Source organism: Sorex fumeus, unplaced genomic scaffold (assembly GCF_029834395.1).
Source record: "Sorex fumeus unplaced genomic scaffold, SorFum_2.1 ptg000006l, whole genome shotgun sequence".
NCBI classification, from domain to species: domain Eukaryota; kingdom Metazoa; phylum Chordata; class Mammalia; order Eulipotyphla; family Soricidae; genus Sorex; species Sorex fumeus.
Genome location: NW_026606063.1, coordinates 46,120,784 through 46,143,691, shown reverse-complemented (window position 1 = coordinate 46,143,691; position 22,908 = coordinate 46,120,784). Strand labels below are relative to the sequence as shown.

Sequence of the window (22,908 nt, the reverse complement as noted above, 5' to 3'; positions counted from 1 at the left end):
GCTTCCAGTCCCAGTTCAGCTCCAGTCCCAGCTCTGGCTCAGCTCCAGTTCCAACTCCTGCTCCTGCTCAGCTCCAGCTCAGCAACTGCTCCAGCTCAGCTCCTGTTCGTTCCAGCTCAGCTCCAGTTCAACTCCAGCTCTCCTGGGCGAGCAGAGTGGCCTCGCAGAGGCTGGCACTCCCTTTCTCGCAAATGCCCATCGAACCAAGCTGCTAAGTAGCTCTCAGTTCCTTTACCTACATCCCTCATATCCTTTCAAAGGTTGTCTACGTTTCACCTCCCAGTCACCTCGCGACCTGCCCTCTCCAGAGCTTAAGCCCCACGGCACCTGTTCGGCCTCGGTCACACCCCCTGGGAGTTCTAGTGCGAATGCACAGACGCAGACCGTTGGTCCGCCTCCCCCGCAGCAGCGCGCCAGAAGCAGACGCGCGCCCAGAGCAAAACGTAACGGCGCGCGCGAGGATCGGGGTGCGGGTCACGTGGCGGCAGAGCACGGACCTCCGCGCGCATCCCCTCCCAGGCACGCACCCCTCGGCGCCCTCCCAGACAACTTGCCCTAACGCGACCTGCTCTGGGCAACCGCGTAACCCGAGCCTGGAGCGCCGAAAGCGAGGCCCGAGGAAGATCCGACCTCCCATAGGCTAAAACTACTCAGGGGCGGGCTCTCCTTGCAGAAGCGAGTCGCTTATTGGCTAACCTTCCAAACTGAGACTTTGGATTGGCCGCGCTGCCCGCCGGAGGCTTCCCCTTTGCGGAGGAAGGCGGGGTTGAAGGGCGTGGCCGGCGCCAGGTCCCGCCCTAAACGCACCAGGCACGGGCGAAGGGACCGTGATCTCAGCCCGGGACCCCGGCTTCGAGGCCGCCGCATGGGGCTGCCGCAGCCCGGGGCGCCTGCTGCAAGCCCGTTCCGCGCGTCCGAGGCGCTCGAGCCACGGTAGGTAGCGGCGTGCGCGCGGGGGCGGTATCTCGGAGTGGGGGTTGGGGGGGTGAGGGGACGCCCCCGCCCCGCCGAGCGCCACCCGCGGCCCCTCTGCCCCGGCGGGTCTGCGGAACCGGGCCGCTGGGCCTCGCGTCCCGCGCGGAGAAGGGCACAAAGGCTTTGCTCGCGCCCCCGCCTTCATCTCACAGGGGGCGCGGAGGCGGGAGCGGGGCTGGGGAAGCCCCGCGCGACGGGGTGCGTGCGGGGGGCGCGCGCGGGTGCACGCGTGTTACCCGCCGAGCAGCTGCGCCGTCGCCCGTGCCCGAAATCCCGGCCTCGCTCCCAGACGCGCCTTCTTTGCCCTGTGTCCTTGCGGGTACCCAGGGTGGCCCAGAGAGCGGCAGCCCCTCGTCTTTTTTTTTTTTTTTTAATATAAACCTCCCTCTCACCAGCCCGCTCAGGGCCATGCCCACTGCAGAGATGCCTGGTAGCCGCCACGGTGCCAATGGAAAGAGCAAGATTTTTTTTTTTTTTTTTTTTTTTTGGCCTAGGAGGGCCACATTTTCTCACCGTCATCGCCAGAACTCGTCCTAGCAGCCCACGGGCACGGGTTCCCAGTCCCGTTTCAAGGATAATTATTTAGGTGGAAGGTTCGGTGTGTTGTTTGCAGTAAAAAATGGCAAAATGGCAAGGTAATGCCAGAGTGGACTGGACCTCACTGGGAGCTCCTCCATGTGGTGGGCAGGACAACGGGCATTCTCACGTGTACCGCGACCCTTCCTACAGGTTGGGTGTAGAGGATGTTTCAATGCACCACGGTGAGTTTGCCTGGAGCTTGGTTAAGAGAAGTGGAGCCACTACTTCTCTTAATGCCCGTTCCCTCCACCACCCGGTCCCTTAAGAGCTACTGCCACAGGAAGAGCAGAGAACTCTGGTCTCTTCTGGAAAGCTGCCCCTCGCCCATCTTGCCCCAGCCTCCAGCTAATAATTTGGACCCCCTTCTGCTGCTTCTGTTTTTATACATCACACTGTACCATTGTGGTTCCTGGTACAATGCTGGGAACATACAAGGCGCTCAGTGATTGAAGCCCAAAGAAAACAAACAAGAAAAATCAGCTCTGTAGCCAGAAGTTGACCAAGAAAAAAAAAAAAACAACCCGTTAGATTTCTTTCACTTGTGGGACCAGTTAGTCTTACAGTTCAGGAAGTCACCTGAGCTCTGGCAGTGATTCAAATCGAGCTAAACCTGCCGTATTACCAACTCCGGATAAGTCACTTCTCTGCCTGGATTTTCCCCATCATAAAATGAGAGTTCTCAAAGTTCATGGGTCCTGAGTATTAAATTATTGATATAAATTCATGGCACCAGGGAAAAAAAAGCTTCGGAGTTGTTAGGACAAAATTAAACAGATACTTGAAACGGAGCCACTACTACTAATTATCTTTATAATATTTACTCTCCAAGTTCTCTCTGCCTTTTGGTCCTTATTTTTTCTATATTAAAAAAAAAATCCCTTCAGCCTTTTCTGATTTCCCCTGTTAGCCCTACAATAAAAGAATTCCATAGAAGATAAACGTTTCTGCACTTGGAGCCTTGCTAAAGCTTGCTTAAAGCCAAATCACGCTTTGGTCAAGTAGTACAGTACTGCTTGATACACTCTTAATGTGCTCCGGTGCTTGAAGGGTTGGTGTAGGAACAGAGGAGAAAAACAGATGGGGCCTGATGTAGCAAATAAGCCCCTTAGTTAGAGAGGAAAACCTCTGTTGGGATTTGGATAGCTGAAATCTGTTCTCTCTCAGTGGGGGACCCACTTGGAAGAAACTCACTTCAAAGTCCTTCCCAAGAATTGTGAACTGTGGAGGAAGCTTCCTGTTGGCTTCAGACCATCTTGCCAGACTGACACACAGGTGGCAGCTACACCCCAGTGGGGCACAGCTCCCCATCAAGGCTTTCCTGCACCTGCCTGGCTTTCTGGTTACAGGAAGCAGCCGATGTTGGAAGTTGTCCACTTCCTTCCAGCTCTAGGCATGGCAGTTTCCCTGAAATTATTTGGGGTCTCCAAAAATAGATTACCTTTCCCCTCCTCACTTGTAAGATTGCAGATTACTGGGTTCTGGCTCTGCTTTTCAGTGTGGCCACTATGGGTCCCAAATGCCTCAGTGGCCTGCTCTTCGTTCTGGAGGTTCTTTCCAGCTGTGCCCTTCTGTAATTGCAGTGAAAACCTGCCGTACGGGTGAGGTTTTTAATCCTGTTGCAGTGTTCTGAGGGATCTGTGCCATACCTTTCCTGTGTGCCTGGCATGAGGGAGCAAGTGGTTGGAAAGCCGTAGAAATGCTGCTTTTCTGAGTGCTGGAACAGGCCTGCTTATTCACCTGGCCCCCCTGAATTTTGATTCTAAGACTCTGGGACCTGAGGACCTGCATCCATTTAAGTTTCAAAGATGGCATTTTTATGTGAAAGGGTGCTGACAAGAATCTGCATTTGCCTTTTAGAAACTGGTAATTGGTTTTGTTTTCTTTTGGTTCTCCTTCCCGCTCTGGTGTGCTGTTGCAACAACGGGGGGGGAGGGGGGGAGGCAGAGGGGGCGCTGTCACGTGTATATGTGCACCCACATTCACACAGGTACATGGTTATGGTGCTCCCTGGACTTGCACACTCAGCTTCAGTGCTGGTACTCCTGTCCCTAGTTGCAGTACCTGCACCTGCATGCACCGGGGCTGAATGTTTTGTGGTGATTGTAATGCTTGTGGGGTCCCTGGGGTGCTCAGACATGCTCCCCGGGACTCATGCTCCTGACTGTGGAGGTCGCACACCTTTACTTGCGGTGCTCACCAGGGGTACCACGCATCATTTGAGCTGTGCTCGTGTATTAGGCTGCAATGCTCTGGAGCTCGCTCACCCCTGCAGTGTGTGTTTGTGTGGGGGAGGGGTCCCAAACACTGGGACCAGGCTCCTGCTTGTGGGAAGCAGCCTGAACAGAACTTAGATCACACTGGCAGTCACTGTCACCTCCTCAGCCATCCTCTGCCTCAGGGTGTGTGTGTGTGTTGTGTTGGGGGCAATTTGTATCACACCTGGTGGTGTTTGAGCCTCAGAGGGTGTGTGTGTGTGTGTGTGTGTGTGTGTGTGTGTGTGTGTGTGTGTGTGTGTATGTTGGGGGCAATTTGTACCACACCTGTTGGTGCTTGGGAGCTGCTCCCAGTTCTGTGCTCAGGGGTCACTCCAGGGTTTCAGACATTGCTGGAGATCAAACTACAGTCAGCTGCTTGTAGGACTGGTGCCCTAACCCCCGTACTAGCTCACTGGCCCCAGGGCTTGTTGTTTTTTTTCTTATAAAGTTTTGAATTTAGGAACATTTCCCGTGTTTATTTAGGGGGCAGGGGCTTGAGCCACATAACCTGGCTCATAACCTCGCTCTACTCAGGAATGATCCTAGATGGTGTCTGGGGACCTTATGTGGTTCTCGGGATTCAGACCTGGGTCAGTTGGATGTGACGTAAATGCTTTAAGTCCAGTACTAGCTCTCCGACCTTTACCCATGTATTATTTTATTGTTTTTAACAATTCCTCTGTTTACTTTTATTATCTTGCCTGCACGGCAAAGCCTGGCAAGCTATCCGTGACGTATTCAATATGCCAGACACAGTAACAACAGTCTCACAATGGTGACGTTACTGGGCCTGCTCAAGCAAATCGGTGAACAACGGGAGGACAGTGCTACAGTGCTACTTTTATTATGACACAATATTTAGTAAAAATTGAGTCAAGCTCAAGCAGGCTCCAGGAAAAGTTAAGAGGAAGTAGTCCAAAAAGTAAAGAAAAGTCAGAGAATCACCAAAGCACAAAGGTGAGTGAGTGCCTCTCGTTCTCTACACGTGACTTGTGTGGGATTGAGGATTGGGATCTGAGCAGCCTAAGCGAAGAGGAACATTTGATCAAGTTTGCCAGTCCCTATAAAGTAATAACAATCTGGTTGCTGGGTGAAATAGCTGTTTCTGGTAGTGAGAGTAGAGAGTTCTCCTCCCCTGGGTGCTCTGGGGAGGAGGCACTGAACACCATTTCTTAATAGCATCTCTTGAGATAATCAGCTTCCTTCTGTCCTCGACCTTCCAAACTGGTCTGGACAGGGAAACCTTGGAGGGCAGGAGGGGCCTTTGTTGTTTCCGGAAAGCAGTTTTTCTGCCTTGCTGGGAGGTGGGAACAAAAGGCCCAGTTGAGCGACAATCAAACTTCAGCATCCTCATCGCCTCACAGGAACAATCTGTTGACCTGAGAGGAAACCTAAGAGCTTGGGGGTGCGGGGAGGGGCGACTGGGAGCTCAGCCAAGCTCCTGTAGAATGTGGCAGTTGTGTCTCTTCTAAGGACAGGCCTCCTGAAGACCGCATGACCAGCTGACTAGCTAGGTGAGTGGTGGCGGGGGAGTGGGGGGGCTCCCACCACATGGCTTTGGTGCAATGTTCCCACGGGGAGTGAGCTGCCCTGGGGTGCAGGAACCATCCAGGGAGCAGAAGTAACCTCTGGTGGGGAAGCGGGAAGCCCGCTGTTGGCTCCCTTAGGAAAGTGTATTTCCTGGAAAGGGGGCGGTAGGCCACATGTGTGTGGTAACTGCACTAAAGGGGTCCAGACACAGAGGGAATCTTGGATCTAGGGAGAGCCCAGTATAGCCCACCTGGGGGAGGAGTGGGGGGGCTGCTGGGACCATGGGGCCTGGCAACAGCACAGCCCAAGCTCCATACCTTTTTGCCCACTCTCCACTTTGTGTGGGGGGGGGGGAGAGGAGGAGAGGGAGGGGTGCTTGGCGCTCAGGTTGACCTGCCCCCAGGCACTCCAGGACCTGGCACTTGCCCTTGCCAGTAGGCCATGGGTCTGCCGCCACTGCCCACGGCCTTTCTGGCGGCCTCCCAGCTCTGAGGCAGGCGCAGGCCTCCTGTAATTGCCCCATTGTTGGCCTCCCCCATTTGTATCCTATGCCTTTTCATGCTGCCTCCCACATCCGGTTGCCTTTAAGCTCTGTTCTCCTCTAAATTAGGCTCCCCCAGAAACCCACAGCACTGAAGGATGCGGGCACACACCCTGCCCACCCCTCGAGGGGGCAGCTCCGTGTTCTCGGAGGAGCCACCACACCAAGGCTTCTTTGTGTGTCTCGGGTCCCGATCTGCGTCTGTGCAGAATCTCTTCCCCAGGACAGTGGCTTGGTACAGACGTGGGGCCTGGGGCCCCGGAAGTGACAGGACTGGCTCTGCCAGGCGAGACCTGGCCTCCGTGGCAGGTCTGGTGGCCGGCTGTGCACTCAGGGCTAAGCCGGCAGAAATCAGAAATCTCATGGGAGAACCCTGGCAAAGCGTTTTGCATCTGAGGTGTTCTGCTCCTGAGTAATTCCGGCACTGGAGAGGGCTAATGAGAGGGGAGTCTCCTCACCCCTGGGGCCTCCTGTCTCTAGCCTGGCATCAGTGGCAGCACCCACGGGATTCCAGCGGCAGATAGCAGGGTGGGTCAGGTGTCCAGGCCGAGCAGTTAGCATTTCCACATACACAGTGCCGGAGTGTATTTTTACTGTAGGCGAGAGTGAGCCAAGCCCTCGTCACTCCTAATTATATCCAGAGGGTCATATGGCCTCTGCACAATCTGGAAACCAGTGGAGAGCTTGAAGCAACGTTGCAGATGAGCCTCCAGGATCCTAAATCTCACGTCTGGGCTCTGGGTTTGGCTCGGGGCAACAGTTCTGAGCATGCCCATCTTTCTCAGAGGGAAGAGGGGGATTCCCCCACCCCACCCTCCCATCCCCCACTGTTGAGGCTTCTCGGCCACAAGTCCTTTAGTGTGACCTCTGGATGCTCCCCTTTAGGGAGGAGGCTGACTCTCCCTTTCAGCCTCCTGGAACCCTGTAAAATGTCTTAGACCCGAGCCGCAGAGTGCTCTGTTGTTTACAGCTGCCGGCCTGGGAGAGGGTGTGGGTCTGTCAAAGACCGGCGTTTCTGAGGTCTGGTCAGTCCGAGGGTGCTTTGGCAAGGAGCACTCATTCTCTTGTTGACATGGTCAGGATGGACTAGAATCTCTGAGCCTCGGTGTCTCCATGTGTGAAGGCAGAGAAGAGGACCTGCTTCTTGCAGAAGTTCCCATGCTGGCATGGAGGTGTGTGAACAAGGGTCCCCATCGAGGGCTTGTGGCAGAGGCCATGGTGTGGGTGCTCTGCCATGGGGGGGTTGTGCTGTGCGGACCTCAGATCAGTCGTGCGTGTCCAAAGTCCCCATTACAGTGGAGTTGGCAGCACCTCAGAGATTCACTGATGCCAGACCAGTGGAATCAGCCAGAGAACATTCTCACCACATAATGCTTTACTGAACTCTGATTTTAAAATGTGAAATAGGGGTCAGAACAATAGTACAGTGGGGAGGGTGTTTGCCTTGCATGCAGTCAACCCGGGTTCAATTCCTGGCATCCCATATGGTCCTCCAAGCACCACCAGGAGCAAGTTCTGAGTGTAGAGCCACGAGTAACCGCTGAGCATCACAAAAAGCAAAATAAATATATATATACATCACTATCACTATCACCCCGTTGTTCTTCAGTTCGCTCAAGCGGGCCCAGTAATGTCTCCATTCGTCCCTGTCAAGTGCAAGTGTAGCCTGATGACATATTGGGGGCTCCTTCAGTGTCAGGGGAATGAGGACCATTCACTGTTACTGTATTTGACATATCGAGTACACCATGGGTAGCTTGTCAGGCTCTGCTGTGCGGGCGGGATACTCTTGGTAGCTTGCCGGGCTCTCCAAGACGGATGGAGGCTTTTGGGGCAGCCTCTAATCACCTTTGCAGGTGTTCCTAGTCAGGCATATAGGCAGGTATGATATTCTCAGTAGCCTGCCGGGGAGCTTGGTTTTATAGTCTCTGGATGGCCATTGATGGGGTTACATGGCAGTTGGTGGGTGTAACTGTCTAGCTACTGGAAAGTGGGGGAGCTGGGTGGAGGAGGCCCAGTCCCGAACTGAGCAGGCTTGGAGATCACAGCCCCAGGTCCCGCACACCTGGGTTCCCCTGCCGGTTCCTCGTCCAAGCATGTGGAGAGTGGTCTCAGCATGGCTTTGGCTGGGTCCCAGAGGTCTTCAGCTGTTGGGACTCTGCTCGGGGAAGAGAGGGAAACTCAACCGGCAGAGGCTCCATATATGTACATATTTTTGTAAAATATATGTATACATAGTGTGTGTGTGTGTGTGTGTGTGTGTGTGTGTGTGTGTGTGTGTGTAGGCTCTTCGTTTCTAAGGAAAAATCTCTAAGCATTTTGAGAAAGGGAGTGGGGGGATGGCTCAGTGGTAAAGCAGTTGTCTTGCTGGAGAGTTTGACCCCTGGGCCCACAGTCCCTGCAGCATGACTGTGTGTGGTCCCAGCATCTCCCGAGTATGTGGCTCAAATGCTGCCAGCAAAGTAAGTCCTGAGCAGCACAGCCACAACTGCAGGCATTCCGGCCACCAGGATTGTGGGGCCCCTGTCATTGTGGCAGTTGGCCCTGAGCAGTATATCCCAGAGTTTACTGCTTCCTGTGGGAAGAGGCAGGGGTAAGTGGATGCTCATGCTTGTCTGCAGGGAGCCCTGAGAGGTAAACTCAAGAGTGCAGAGACTGTTTCTCTCTGGGAGACTGTCCTGTATTTGAAAAATAGTTGCCGGGTTGGAGAGATGCTACAGTCGTAGGCCACTTGCCTTGCACGAGGCCGAGCTGGGTTTGATCCCCGGCATCCCGTATGGTCCCCTGAGCACTGCCAGGTGCAGTTCCTGAGTGCAGAGCCAGGAGTAACCCCTGAGTATCACCGGTGTGGCGCAAAAAAAAAAAAAAAAAAAAGGTTGCTTTCCCCCCTCAGCTGAACTATGTGCCTGGTAAGATGACCTCTTGGACAGTTATGTCATCACCTTCCCCAGAACCTCATGCCTTTGGTGGCCTGTGGGCCGGGCTGGGCGGAAGTCACGTCAGCAGCACCAGCTCGCTCTGAAGACTCTGCTGTGGGTTCCTGAGCTCTTGCCCCACATGCAGCTATGAGCAGTGACTGAAGGTTCATGTGAAGTTGGGCAGAGTCCCATGTGCCCAAGTGGGCAGGGCAGTGGACTGCAGCAGTATTGGGGTACACACCGCCCCTCCAGTGTGTCCCATCACAGGACCCAGGAGGACGAGGCGCATCCACAGCCTCCACCTCCTCAGGCTTCCCACCACCACTGCATCAGCCCCTCTTGTCACCCCTCCACCTCTTGGTCCCTAGGGAAGCCAAGCTAGTCCTGTAGTAGCAGCTTCGAGGGTGGCCCTGTTGCCACGCCCCTTCACTCCAGCTGCTTGGGACCTCCCTTCTGAGCCCTCGGTGGCCCAGCACTCCCGGCCAGGCTGAGGGGGACCTCCCTGTCTTCTGAAGTGCTCACTTTGACGGCTCCGTTGACAGGACCCACTCCGAGAGCTCCCCTGCTTCTGCTCCCGTCTGCCAGCTGCCTGTGCCCTGCTCGCGCTTTGATCAGCCAGCCCCTCTTGCTGCGATCCCCTCAGTTCCTGGGCCCAGCACCACCCAGGCTCGGGAGGAGCCGTTGTGCTCTAATGGGGGTCCTCGTAGGACTGAGACCCCCCACCTGCTCCACATCCTGGTGCTGTGGGCTTGGGGGCGTCTGCTGGGCCTGGCAGAAGCCTGGGCAGGCCCCGACTTGCCAGTCCCCTGAGCGGAGCGTGGGGAAAGCCAGGTCCCTGGGGACAGGGCAGGGCCAAGACTTTACTCGGATTTGAAGCAGCTTGGATGGACCCACCTGGGTGCCTGCACCACCCACTTAAAACGGAACCAGTGATAAGGTTCTGCTTCCCCGTGAAAGGTTCTGGAGCCAAGGAAATGGTCTCTTGATCATGAAAACTCAGAATCTTCCCTGGAGATGGGCTAAGCCCCTCTCTCTCGCTTTCCCATTTGCAGGGAGCTGAAACCTGAGCACTGGGCCCATGGCCCTCGGGGAGGAGCAGGGGGCCGCCCCCGAAGCTGAGCCCTCCAGCCGATGGACATGCAAGCAGCAGGAGGGGGACGCCCTGAGCCCCCTGAGCAAGGAGCAGCCGCCCCGCCTGGAAGCTGAGGGGGGCCCTGCCTCCCCCGTCTGGGGGGCTGAGGGGTGCCCAGCGCCTGCCTGCAGCAGTGGGGCAGTCTCCCAACTGCAGGCCAACAGCCCCGGCCGAGAGCCCGCCCCCGGGGGTCTGGTGCCTCCTGGGGAGCCACTACTGCCTGCACGAGGACAGGTAGGATTGGGCGGGTGGGGGGACACGTGACGCCGGTCTCCCCCATGCCCTCGCCCCTTCCATGTGAGGGTGCAGTTTCATAGTCTGGGCTCCTGGGGGTGACTCCTACACTCAAGTCCACTGAGGCGGGGCCTTGGGGTCAGCAGGGGACCCCCAGCCTGGTGCTGGGGTGCTACAGCCGAGAGCCTGCTGCTCACAGGGTCAGTGGTGGGGCGGTCAGGGGGGCCCTAGGGTCATCTGGACAGGTCAGGGCAGTTAACTTCTGAAGACTTAGGGATGGCCCCTCGGGTCCAGGGAGGTATTGTCCCAAGCACAGGGGGCTCCTGGGGCCTCCCTGATGCAGTGCAGCTGTATCCATGCGAGTCCCAGTCGGCTGGGAAGGTGACATGCATGACTGTCTTTCCCGCTCTGATGGCCTCTTATACCCTTCCTGTCAAGGCCTCTATGGCTGCAGTCTCCTGAGTGCTGTGGTGGCCGGGGAGCCTGTCCTCTCTTGGAGGGTGCCAGGGAGCAGGCTGTAAGAGCAGTTGGGTCATTTCTCTCCGCTGCCCAGCCCTCCCCAAGATGCGTGTCTAGAAGAGCAGCCGGGCACAGGGGTTGTCTCTGCTTTCTTCCAAACACCCTGAGCCCTCATCAAGGCAAGCAGTTCCCAGTGAGGGGCGCAGACACCCACTGGCTCCGCACTGCCAGGAGTAAGCGGCTCCCCAGCCAGCGTCTCAGGGGAGGTGGCTGCCCCCGCTGCAGAACCCATAGCTGAGTCTGGAGGAAAGCTCAGGGACCTGCGGGCTGATGAGTTTGGGGATAGCAGCCTGCTCCCCCAGGGCGGCCCGGGCTGGCCAAAGCACTAGGCCTCACTGCTCCTGGCTGCTCCTTTCCAGAACCTTCCCCAGGTATCATCCTCCCCTCCCTCAACCGCCACCCCCACTCTGTCGCCTGAGGCAGGAGCTTGGTCTGGGTCATGTTCTCACCTGGTGCCTCTTCTCCCCTCACTGTTGCAGATGGAGGAGGCCAGACCCTTTGCCCCCGAGATGCTCCCTCAGAGCCCCCCAGTGGCAGAAATGACCTCCTCTCTTTGCTCGGGACACAGCGCTGACATGGAGGAGCACCCGTCGAGGTGGAGGGAGGCGGGGAGTCCCCGGGCCTCTGGCCCTCTGTGTGCCGTCAGCAGTCTCCAGGGCGGCTCCCCCGCCCAGGTGGCCTCTTCCTGGGAGCTGGTGGTCCCGCCTGGCACCCCGTCTGCCCTGGGCCCGGGCCCTCAGCTGCAGTGGCCGTCACAGCCCCTGTCCTCCAGTGTTGAGGAGCCCGCACTGGGCAGAAGACGTCTTTCCTACCAGGCCGAGTACTGGGCCTGCGTGCTGCCAGACTCACTGCCCCCCTCCCCTGACCGCCGCTCCCCGCTCTGGAACCCCAACAGGGAGTACGAAGAGCTGCTGGACTACACCTACCCGCTGAGGCCTGGCCCTCAGCTCCTGAAGCACCGTGCCTGCCGCATACCAGCTGACCCAGCCCTGCAGGACTCCGGGGTGGACCTGGACAGCTTCTCTGTCTCCCCCGCGAGCACCCTCAAGTCCCCCACAAACATCTCCCATAGCTGCCCGCTAGCAGAGGCAACTGCCCTGTCCTTCTCGGGGCCCGCTGAGCCCCACCTCAAGCGGCTGTCCTCCAGAGCACCCCCGAAGCAGGGTGGCCCGGGGCTCACGTCAGGATCCCCGTTTGCCTCGACCCCCATTGCCACTGGCAGTCGGGATGGTCCCCAGGAGAGCCGAGAGCCAATCCCAAGGCTCCCGGCGGCCTGCCTGCCCAGGGACAGACGCCTCGAGCTGGGCGCCCAGCTGAAGACCTGGAACAGGCCCGCCCCCCGGCCAGGAAGCAACAAGGGGGGCCAGCAGAGTGAGGGGCGCCCAGGGTGGCGAGCTGAAGCGGAGGTGGAGAGTGACGACGAATACCTGGCCCTGCCCACTCGGCTCACACAGGTCTCCGGCCTGGTCGCATACCTGGGTTCCAGCCCTGCCCAGGGGAGCCCGCCCCTGGGGCCTGCCAATGCTCAGAGCTCCTCAGGGGCCTCGGACAGTGAGGGACCCACTTCCCTCCCGTCGGACTCCAGCCAAAGCCAACTGCCCTCTGGGGCAACCCTCAGAGGGGCCGGGGCCCCAGCGGCCCAGAGCCCCTGTTTCCTACGCCCCTTTGTCCAGGCTCGGGACTCTGCGGGGGCTCCGTGTGTGCTGAGCAGCCAGGATCGGGGAGTCTCCGCAGGACTGCTGAGGGCGGCCTCCTCCCCATTGGGCCCGCAGGTGGGAGGGCCGCCTCGAGAGGGAGGAGAGCAGGGGAGAGAATCGTTGCTGCAGTGCGTGAAGGTAAATGTGACCCTGTTGCCAAGCATGGTGGCCTGGCCCAGTCTGGGCCACACCTGCTCCTCCTGCGTTCACCTTCTCCCTACTCAGGACTCACCGTGGCCCAATGGGAGGGAGAGGCCACAGTGCCTCTGACCTGCCCAGCCAGGGACAGTGGGAGCTGTGGCCTGAGCTCCTAACTCCTCCCAGGCTGTTCACCAAGGTGCCTCTCGGAGGTCACGGGGCTCAGCAGAGCGGAACTTGGGCAAAGTGGTGTGACTGCCGAGTCCAGACCATTCCGCAGGCCGTTGTCCTAGCCTCTGGCCATGGCCCCTTTGTAGGACCTAGAACATTTGTGACAGGCCATGGGCCTTGGGCAGCCGCACGGCGCAGCTGTCCTTGAGGCCTGATCCAGTTTCCTTTGCACCTTGGCAGAATGTGGAGCCCTGCCTCTGAGCTGTTGCGTGGGGGCATGAAATGAGTGCTTGAGGGCTTTGTGCCACCTGACATGGGAGGTTCAGGAGGTGTTATCCTCACTCAGAAGCCCAGCAAGCACGAAGCCACCCAGCAGGCGTGGGAGGATGCCCCAACTGTTCCCTGGCATTCGGGAGGGTGCGGGGCTGTCCAGTGCCCTGTGCATCACTGGGCCTTTAAGAAACAGGACTCTCTGTAGGACTGGGGGAGACTGGTCAGGTGTGTAGCTCACACCTGGTGGGATTCTAGACACCCAGTTTCCTCAATAGAGCGGGAGCAAAACAAGGACAGATAGGTTTCATCTGTGGGTTCGGCTTCGCCTTGATCAAGTCATGTACACTGCTGCCTCAGGAATCATTCCAGAGCTGGCAGTGGTGCTGACTCGAGGTGGTTTCTGTGGCAAGCCAGCCACTTCTGGGCGGTTCCTTGCCCTTGCACTCGCCCTTGCCTTCGTGGCTCTACTCCCACATTCAGTACTGGCTGTGTTTAGCCTGTTAGATTTTTTTGGGGGGGTCACACCCGGCAATGCACAAGGGTTACTCCTGGCTCTGCACTCAGGAATTACCCTGACGGTGCTCAGGAGACCATATGGGATGCTGGGAATCGAACATGGGTCGGCCGCGTGCAAGGCAAACGCTCTACCTGCTGTACCACTGCTCCAGCCTCTAGCCTATTAGATTTTGATATTATACCAGGATGAGGGGAGATGGAACCAACGTGGGAACCCTTCATATTGGCCTGGCAGAGTCTGGAGTGCTGAGGTGGCAGCGGGCAGGGAGAGGAATGCCTTCAAGACAGGAGAGTTCTAGCAAGGTGCACAGTCGGCTCTTGGAGTCCCCCAGATATTTTTAGTCATAGAGAATATAAACAGCTCATCAGTTAACATCATGTGTTCTTCTGTCCACACAGACATTCTGCTGTCAGCTGGAAGAGCTGATCCTCTGGCTGTATAATGTAGCAGACATTACCAACCACTTGGCACCACCCAAGTCCAATCTTACAGGTCTCAAGTCTTCTCTGCAGCTTTACCGGGTAATATGCGGGCCTGGCTGTTTGCGCCTGGAAGTGGTGCCTAAATGACTTCTAGAGTAAACTCAAGTAATGGATGTCTGTGTGGCTCAGCTGTTCACCTGAAATCTAATCCGAGGTCTTTTTCAATTCTACATTCTGTGAAACTGAAAATGTAGGAATTATCTTCAAGGCCAGAGACCTGAGTAAATAGATTACCCATTTAAAAAAAAAAACCCACTGATTTGCGAAGTAAACATTTCCTAGATGTCTCAGGGATTGATAAGTACAGTCCCTAGAACGGTTAGTTACATGTGCTACTTAAGTAAAATCAGAGGTTCAGATTTTTCAGCACTCCAGAAAGTTCTGTCTTACAACACTGTCTGTCCATACAGATCTGAGCTGAGACTCTAGGATATGCACAAGGCAGGTGGATGTACCAAGAGCTGCCTATCTTCGTCCTCAGTTTTCTTAATTGGATGATAGATCTTATTTATTTATTTATTGCTTTTTGGGTCACACTCGGCGATGCACAGGGGCTACTCCTAGCTCTGCACTCAGGAATCACCCCTGTCGTGCTCTGGGGGCCATATGGGATGCTGGGAATCGAACCCAGGTTGGCTACATGCAAGGCAAACGCCCTACCTGCTGTGCTATTGCTCCAGCCCCCGGATGATAGATTTTAGAAGTACCCACAGTATTGTCATCTGGCTTCCAGCACTGGTTGGCCAAACTGTGTTGGAGAAGAAATAGGATCTGCATGCTATATGAAAAGTTTTTTTCTGTAACAATTTTTGAATGTCCACTACTTTACAGTAACCGGGAGTATATCTTCAACGGAAGAGGGCATGCTTTACCCATCCCTAGGCTGAGCTGGGTCACGTGTTCCCACACCCTGCCAGGGAGGCAGGGACTTTGTTTTACAATTTGGAAGAAATTAGAATTAGAAGTCAGACCTCCAGGGGGCGCTCTCCCTCACCCTGTGGGAATGCTTTGTCCTGCTCTCTGGAGTAGTTCCTGTCAACCTGAGGACCTCTGTGGTCCCATATGCATGCAGACAACTGAGGAGCCACACTGTGAGAGAGGAAATTTGCCTTTTTGCATACATCTCTGTTGCCTTTTCTTCTGGTCTGCCTCAGCGCCACCAGTGTGAGTGGGTGCCAAGTAGATTTTTTGGCCTTCATGTATTATATCCCATGAGGAAAAACTGTGCTCCTTGAGTTTCATGCGAGCCAGAAGGAGCTGTCGTATTCTGTGGAGAGCAGAGCTGAGGTCAGCCCCTGCAGTTCAGTGAAACATTGCTCTTGGGAGTCACCTACACGACTTTAGTACAGAATAGTCACCTCTATCCCATATAGAATGGCGCATGGTTTATACATTTTCATAAGAGCTACGTGCTTAGGTGCCTGATGGCTTAATTGGTGTCTATCTTAAATACTTGAACTTGTGTCAACTCAGTTTTTGGCAGCATATGAATTGCATATAAGAAAAAAAATAGTATAGCTATTAGGACAAGGGAAAACTGGAAGCAGTTTACTCTTAACAGTAAACTTAAGAGTAAAACAGACACTCAGTGGTTTCCCTGATGCCTTGTCTAAGCGAAGGCAGGTTATCTGGAGGATGCGGATAGCAGCCTATGGCCAATAATAATAGATCTCTTGTAGCTCTTCCCAGGTTCGTTAGGATGAAAGTCTGCTTTGAGAATCTGAGCCCCGCGAGTTTAAAGAGACCACTATGAATTGTGGTCCAAGAGGGAAACCTTGATTAAAAGCACTTCACAAAAAAAAAATTGAAATAAAAGCTCTTCACACGTCGGGGTGGGAAAGAGAGCTATGTGAAACTATGGAAAAAGAAGTGACACTATTTACCTTAAGCTAGTTTAAGCTGTAGTTTAACAGTAGTTTAACTGTTGGGGACTTTCTTGGGAGTGGATAGTACAGTGGGTAGGGTGTTGCTTTGCACATGACTAACCTGGGTTCAATCTCCAGCATCCCAGATGGCCCCTTGAGTAACTGTTGGTTGTGGCCCCAAAAGCATAAATAATTAAGACTAGGTTAGAGGAGAATCAAGCTACCCTGCATGGGTTCACTTTGAATCATTTTTCAAAACAAAATGCTAACGAATTTCTTTCTTTTTCTGGTATGCCTCAAGCAATTTAAGAAAGATATAGATGAGCACCAGCCCCTAACGGAGAATGTCTTACAGAAAGGAGAAATTCTTCTTCAGTGCCTGTTGGATAATACCCCAGGTGAGAGGCTTGAGTTTTGAATCGAGTCCACAGTGAATTGTTCAGGGACCCACACTGTCACTGGTAAGGCCCCTCCACACTCCCCCACTAACTCAGATGCCCATGACCATCTGCCAGTCCCTTACACCAGCCCTGCCCGTTCAACCACTTAAGGCAGCAGTTACTGAGACCAAGGTAAGCCAAGCAGATGTTAGATGTCAGGCCTCAACAGTGACACTCTTGCTCCTGCTTTCATCTCCCTTTGGCGACCTGGGTAGGGCAGCCTTTTCAATTCCCCAGCACAGGCTGAGGAATTGGGAGGATTTATGTAAGGATCTGAAGAGTCTGTTCAGAAGGAGCTAAGACCTGTGAGAGATAGGCTGGGGGTGGCATGCTAACTAAGCTCAAGACCAACTTGCAAGGAGGGTTGCCAGTTGAGGAAAATAGAACGATCACAGGTACTGGGTACATTAGTAGCTTGCAGCTGGCTTGGTTCTTGCTGGACCTGTGCAGCTCCACCCTGTGTGTAAGGATTAACTGTACTAGATCAAATGACTGGAAACTAGTGTCTGAACCGGCCCCAGACGAACGTATTCAGTTAAAACACAAATGTCTCCCTGGAAAAGATTATTATTTCAATCACATTCCAGCTTTCCTTTTACATGGCTCCAAACAAACATGCTAAAAACTTAAAAGGTCAAAAATCAGTCTGCTGGATTCTGCTGACCACACCCAGGAGGGCAGAATACAGGTCTAAAGGTGGAAGGGTAAAGCCAGCTAGTCAACAACTTCTCAAGCCCTCTGCGGGCCTCAACAGTCCTAGGGGGGACTTTGCCCAATGACATTGCACTGCTCTGCTTCCTAGGGGACCTCGTTCTTTCTGCCACCCCTCTGTCGAGTCCTCTGCAGATATACAGCTTCCTCTTTCCCTTCCGCTGCTGGCAGATGTTGCAACTGTGGCAGGAAACTAGGGAGTGTTAACACAGCTGATAAAGGCACAGGAAGCTAAAGCAGCCTGTGTTTAACAAAGGAAATAAAAAAAAGTAAAGGGGGGAAGGAGTGGAACAAGCCCTCTGTGTGTTCTCCCAACCTAGCCCATCCCTTCCTCAAATGAGCATTTGGTCTGTGGGAGTGGATCTTGCCCTAAAAATCTTGTTTTAGCCTAGTTTCAGATCATTTCTTTCCTATTCACTTAGCACCCACAAAAAAAAAAATAAATCTCAGAAGCAGTCTGTAATGGATGCCAAGTGATAGTCACCCCAGTATCCCATCTGGCCCCCTGAGCCCACCAGGAATGATTCATGAGTGCAGAGCCAGGAATAATCCCTGATTGTTCCTGGATCTATGGCCCCAAAATAAAATAGTTCAGAGCAGTTACCAGAGAATCATGCCTAGAGGGCCCTCTGAATCATGTAATTCCAAAGTCAAGTCAGGTCAACCTTCCCTCAGCTCTGATCAGAGTTAACATAGACCCTCTCTCCTGTGTGCAAGAGCAGTTCCTAAGCTATCACAGTTAAGACTGGAAAGGATGAAGCTCCATGGTACGGCACATGCCTTATATGTTTGAGGCCCCGAGCTTGAACTCCCCTAGCAAAACGCCCCTAGCAAAAAAAAAAAAAAAAAAAATATATATATATATATATATATATGCACACACACACACATACAGTGGACATTTTGAAAATTGTCACAGTCTAATGAGCTCCGTATTTTTTTTTTAAATAAGTCTACATGGTTTTGGGGCCTAACTGCTTTGCTTTGAACCGTACTTGTCAGTGTTAAAAGATGTCCTCGAGAGAATCTCCCAGCAGCCCAGTGCGCTGGAGAGCCATGCAGACCACCTGTATGACTCTCTCCTTGCCTCCCTGGATGTGCTGGCTGGCTGCACTCTCATCCCACAGAGTACACCGAGGACACACCCAGACACGGACTTGAAGTTCAGCCTGGTGAGTATAAAATGAGAAGGAAAATCTATTCCTGCAGCTCTATGCTCACGTAAGATATAGGGCTCCTGGCAATTCACCATATCTCAGATGAAATGCTGGGAGAAGCCCCTGGTACTGAACAGGGGAGCTACTGCGTATGGTTCAGGGTTACCCGGTGATAAAGAAAGCCTTACCACAGGGCTTTGCTACTCACGTGGTTCAATACCCCCCGCTTCTGATGGTCCCTTACCACCCCCATTCCCAAGGTCAGTAGCAGCAATATACTGATTCTTAAAATGTCTGCTCATGCACATTTACAAGGCCATGAAAGGCTGCTCCTGCTCTGCTTGCCCCAACTCATTCAGCACCAGGCAGTTTTTATTTTTGTTTTGGGGTCACACTGGTGGTGCTTGGGGCTTACTCCAGGCTCTGTACTCAGGGGCTGATGTAGTGCCAGGGATTGGACCTGAGTTGGCTGCATGCAAGGCAACTACTTTCTGTTCAATTTCTCCAGCCTTGCAAGCAATTTTTTTTTTTTGGCCACACCCGGCACTATGCAGGGCTTAATCCTGGCTTTGCACTCAGGGATGACTCCAAGCAGTCTGTGATATGGGGTGCGGGGGATGAAACATGCCAAGGCAAATATGCTGTGCTATCCTGGCCCACCAAGTGATTCTTGATGGCACCAGACAGCCGTAGAGATCAGTTACTGATCACGCCCTGCACCCACCCTTCTATAAATTTTTCCTATCACTCCGCTCATAAAAGGGCCAGGGGATAGGTGGGCTAACATACCTTGGACACTTAACAGGACAACTTTCTTATTTCTGAGTAAAGTCAAGCAGTGATTGGGAAGGGAGGCTAAGAGCAGAGCAGGGGGGCCTGGCATCCTCCGTACCCAAGGTCTGTAATTCCACAAGGGATTCTGCTTTCTCTGAACCTACTCTCCTACGTGTAAAATGTGGGGCTTAAGAGATTTTCTAGAAGAGATGCGGGGATGTAGAGGGGATTCACTGTAAACAAGTTAATGGATAAGGTCCATATATATCAAGTACTGGGGAGTCCCTGTATTCGCATCAAAGAAATATAAGCAATGGTTGAGTTTTGAAATGAACGCTGGTAACTGCAGGTGTCGATTCTTCCTCTGCAGCATTCTACCTATAACTTATGTTTCTTCTCTTCCAGGCATCTCCTCAGGCAGAGATATAATCTATGAAGTCAAAATCTGGTTGGTGGGAAACTTTCAGGAAGTTCTTTCAGTAAGAGCCATGTTAACACTGAACTATCAAGAGGGAAACACCTCTAATGTACTAGAGCTTTAGAATGCCTTTCTCTTCCCTTAAGTAAGGTTGTTAAATTACTTTTTTTAATTTAAAACAAATCCTTCCCAAACTAAGGTTTTCCTTTTGGTGCTTCTCTACAAATACAACTGGCTTTGCAGTTTTGATAAAATGCTAGGAAGAATGTTTTTATTATAACCCTTTATCCAGTTAAAAAAAAAAAAAAGAGGAGGAACAGAGAAATAATAAAGGGGTTAAGATGTTTGCCTTGCATGTGGCCAGTGCCAGGTTCAGTCCCTGGCACCACATGGACTTGAGCATCCACCAGACCTGACCCAAGTGGCTGAGAATCCAGGTGCATGCTCCAGCCCTGCCCAGAGAACAAACAAAGCCTAAAACTACCTGCTGAGATCATTTAAAGGGGCCAGAGATTATAACAGGTAAGGGGCTTGTCTTACAGGCAGCCAACCCAGGTTTAATCCCGTAATAGCACCCCATGTGTTCCCCCAAGCTCACAAGGAGTGATCTCTGAGCACAGAACCAGGAGTAAGCCCTGAGTACTGCCGTCTGGCCCCATAGCTGACATACAACAGTGTCAGAGATAGGCCATGAGTGTTCTGTCCAGTGTTCCCCTCCCCCTGCACTCCTAAAGTAGAATATTCCCACTTGGCATGATTTTGGCGTGTAATTTTTTGGTCCTGGGAATACTTAAAAAAAAATTACATATAAATTGTGTTCCATGACCTAAATATATATATATGTATGTGTGTGTGTGTGTGTGTATGCACACACACATACATCAATGCTGGAAAAAGTACAGCAGGTAGGGCATTTGCTGCATGAGGCCAGCCCAGTTTGATGCCCCTGCCAGGAGTGATTCCTGAGCACTGACGTGTGTGGCTCAAAAATACAAAATAACAGCCTGCCAAATATGATGGCTCTATTTCAAGAGAGAGGGAAAAGCTTATACTTACTCATTTTAGAACCCAAGAGACTGAAAAAGTGAAAGGTCAGGAAGACATCTTTTGAGTCTTTTCACAAAATTAGGTTTATAAGCTACTCAAGATATTAGAAGAGACTTTAACCCTCCAGATTAATAGACTGTTACAATCAAATGAATCTCTGCAAAATATTTGGGAATGTTAGGACACCTTGGCACCTTCAAGACTTAGGGATCCACCTACCTAAGTAAACCTTAAAACAAAACGTGAGAAGGAAACAATTGGCAAAGAGTTGGTAAAGTGCTGATGAGCAGAAACAGCTTTGGACTAATTATCTATCCACCTTAAGGGTTCCACTAGAATGATGCACCCCTCCATACTGGTCTCCTCCTCTCCATCCCCTTGGACAAGTAAGCTCAAGGTCAGGGAAGGGAAGAGTATCCGTAGCATCATCCAGCCTCATTAACTACAGAAACTAGGCTAAAAATACTGAAGGGGACCTCTTTGTTGATGGGGAGTAGACCTCTAAGTAGCCTGATAGGAAAAAAACGTTTAAGCAGACACTTAAGAGTCAATTCTTTGCCTTGTGTTTGGTTCTGTGATTCAAACCCAGGAGTTCACACATGCAGGCAAACGCTCTAATGCTGAGCTAATTTGTAATATTTTAAAGCAAAATGATTGGCTAATGGTGGTAACCAAATTATGCAAAAACAAAAGCATGACTTTCTCCATTTTTCAAAAAGGTTAACTGGGTCATAAACATGGGAGGAAAACACATCCCCCAACCTCCTCCCCAGCCTCCAATCTTTGGTAATATAATGGGCAAACTCCAGATTCTCACTTGAGGAGGGCTAACCTTATTAACGAGATGAACAAATCATCTTGAACTCAGAGCATAATTTTGGAACATTATGCAATTTGGAACTCAAATGCAGACCTGTAATAGTCTCTCTCTCAGAACAAACTGTGAAATTACCTTCCTTTAAAGAAATTTAGGGCTTTAAAGTTGGGAACTAAAGCACACAAATGTTTATGCAGTGCTAGGGCTTGACCCTAGGGCCTCATACATTAAACATTCACTCTACCACTGAGTCAGTATCCCCCAGCCCTAAGCCTCACGATCTTATAATGTTGCCTTGTGCACCTCCTTATGAGTTATCAATTTTCTTCTTTAAAGTATCTCAAACTTTTTAGCAACTGGAAAATATTTAAAGATTAACTATAAAGAACTAGGTAAGATTCAAGAATAGCATATAAGATGGGCTATTTCAAGTGCCTGTTACTGTGATTTACCACTGTGCTATTTATGTCCTATTAATCTTAGGTTAATATAGTGAGATTTTTAAAAATGAAATCTTCTTTGGGAGGATTAGGTGTTTGATCATACATAGCTGATGGTGCTCTGGGGTTGCTCGCAGTGATGCTAGGGGCAGATATGTGGAACCAGGGATCAAACAAGGATTGCCAGCACCCAAGGCAAGTGCCTTAACCCTTTTATTATCCCCTCCAGCCCCTATAACATTTTTTAAATGCCCAGGACTGGTATTAAAAATAGATATATCTGATGGTATCTTTACTTAAATTGATACATATTTTACCTCTTATTTGCTATGGCTATATATCATACATGCCTTCCCACAGGATAACTTTTAGGAGTTAATTGATAGGCATGAAAATGGCTCTTTTGTTAGCCCAAAAAAAAAAAAAAAACCCCCAAAAAGTTTCAAGTACTAGTTTACTGAGATGTCTAGGATTATTTTTGTTCATTTCCTTTGAAATAAGGTACAGTCAACGGTGCTATCTGGACCTAGCTGTCAATGTCCCCAAGAAGCAGCACAGCACACTAAATTTCATGTAAAGTGGTACTTTAACAAGTCTTAAGACCTCCCCTGAAATCAAGCTAAAATTTTTAGCCTAGGAAGATGCCACCAGCAGAAAAGTTTCCATGTGTAGGTATGGCCAGGTTGAGTCAAATATCTTGGTTGGGCACTGACAACCATGGTTAAGAAATCCCCATTTACCTGTAGTGAAATCCATAGTACTTCTTTAAATGGACAGAACCAAACTCCACAGGGAAAAGACAGTACTAAAAGCTGGATTGGCAGTGTTCACATCTGGCTGCTGCTCTAAGCTCCCAGCTCTCAGCCAATACAGGGCAGTTTTGAAATTTAAATGGGAACATAAAGGGTTTGTTGCATAAAGAAAATTTCACTCAGTGATGGCTATCATTCTGCAGGATTTTCCTAGAGCTTGTCACTGCTTAAGTTTATAAGACTTCATTTGTTCAAGTTAATTTATGGCCACCAATTATAATTAAAACACAAAAATCAGTACTACCCTTTGTAAAGAAAAAAATGAAATATTCTTTTGGGAGGATTAGATTTTATTAAACTGTTTTAACCACTGGCTTGAAATATTTGTATTTGGAGTTAGAAATGTTTTTCAAAACGGAATTTGTTGGCATTTCATAAAAGCTAATAGTGCAGCATGCTGAAGTGTCTTGCTTAAGACTCAGACTATTGACTCATGGAGAAAAGAATCGAACTTTCAAAATTAAGT

At 51.9% G+C, this 22,908-nt stretch overlaps 1 protein-coding gene across 1 annotated transcript; it reads left to right on the top strand.

Annotated features, from left to right (window-relative positions):
- The first annotated feature begins 786 nt into the window (after window positions 1-786).
- On the top strand, window positions 787-19,503 carry CEP68 (centrosomal protein 68). The gene is made up of 7 exons (XM_056126742.1): window positions 787-933; window positions 9,851-10,164; window positions 11,163-12,518; window positions 13,878-14,000; window positions 16,128-16,224; window positions 17,980-18,149; window positions 19,314-19,503. The coding sequence occupies exons 2-7, from the start codon at window positions 9,877-9,879 to the stop codon at window positions 19,335-19,337; spliced, it is 2,058 nt and encodes a 685-aa protein (XP_055982717.1). The 5' UTR covers window positions 787-933; window positions 9,851-9,876; the 3' UTR covers window positions 19,338-19,503.
- The last annotated feature ends 3,405 nt before the right edge of the window (window positions 19,504-22,908 follow it).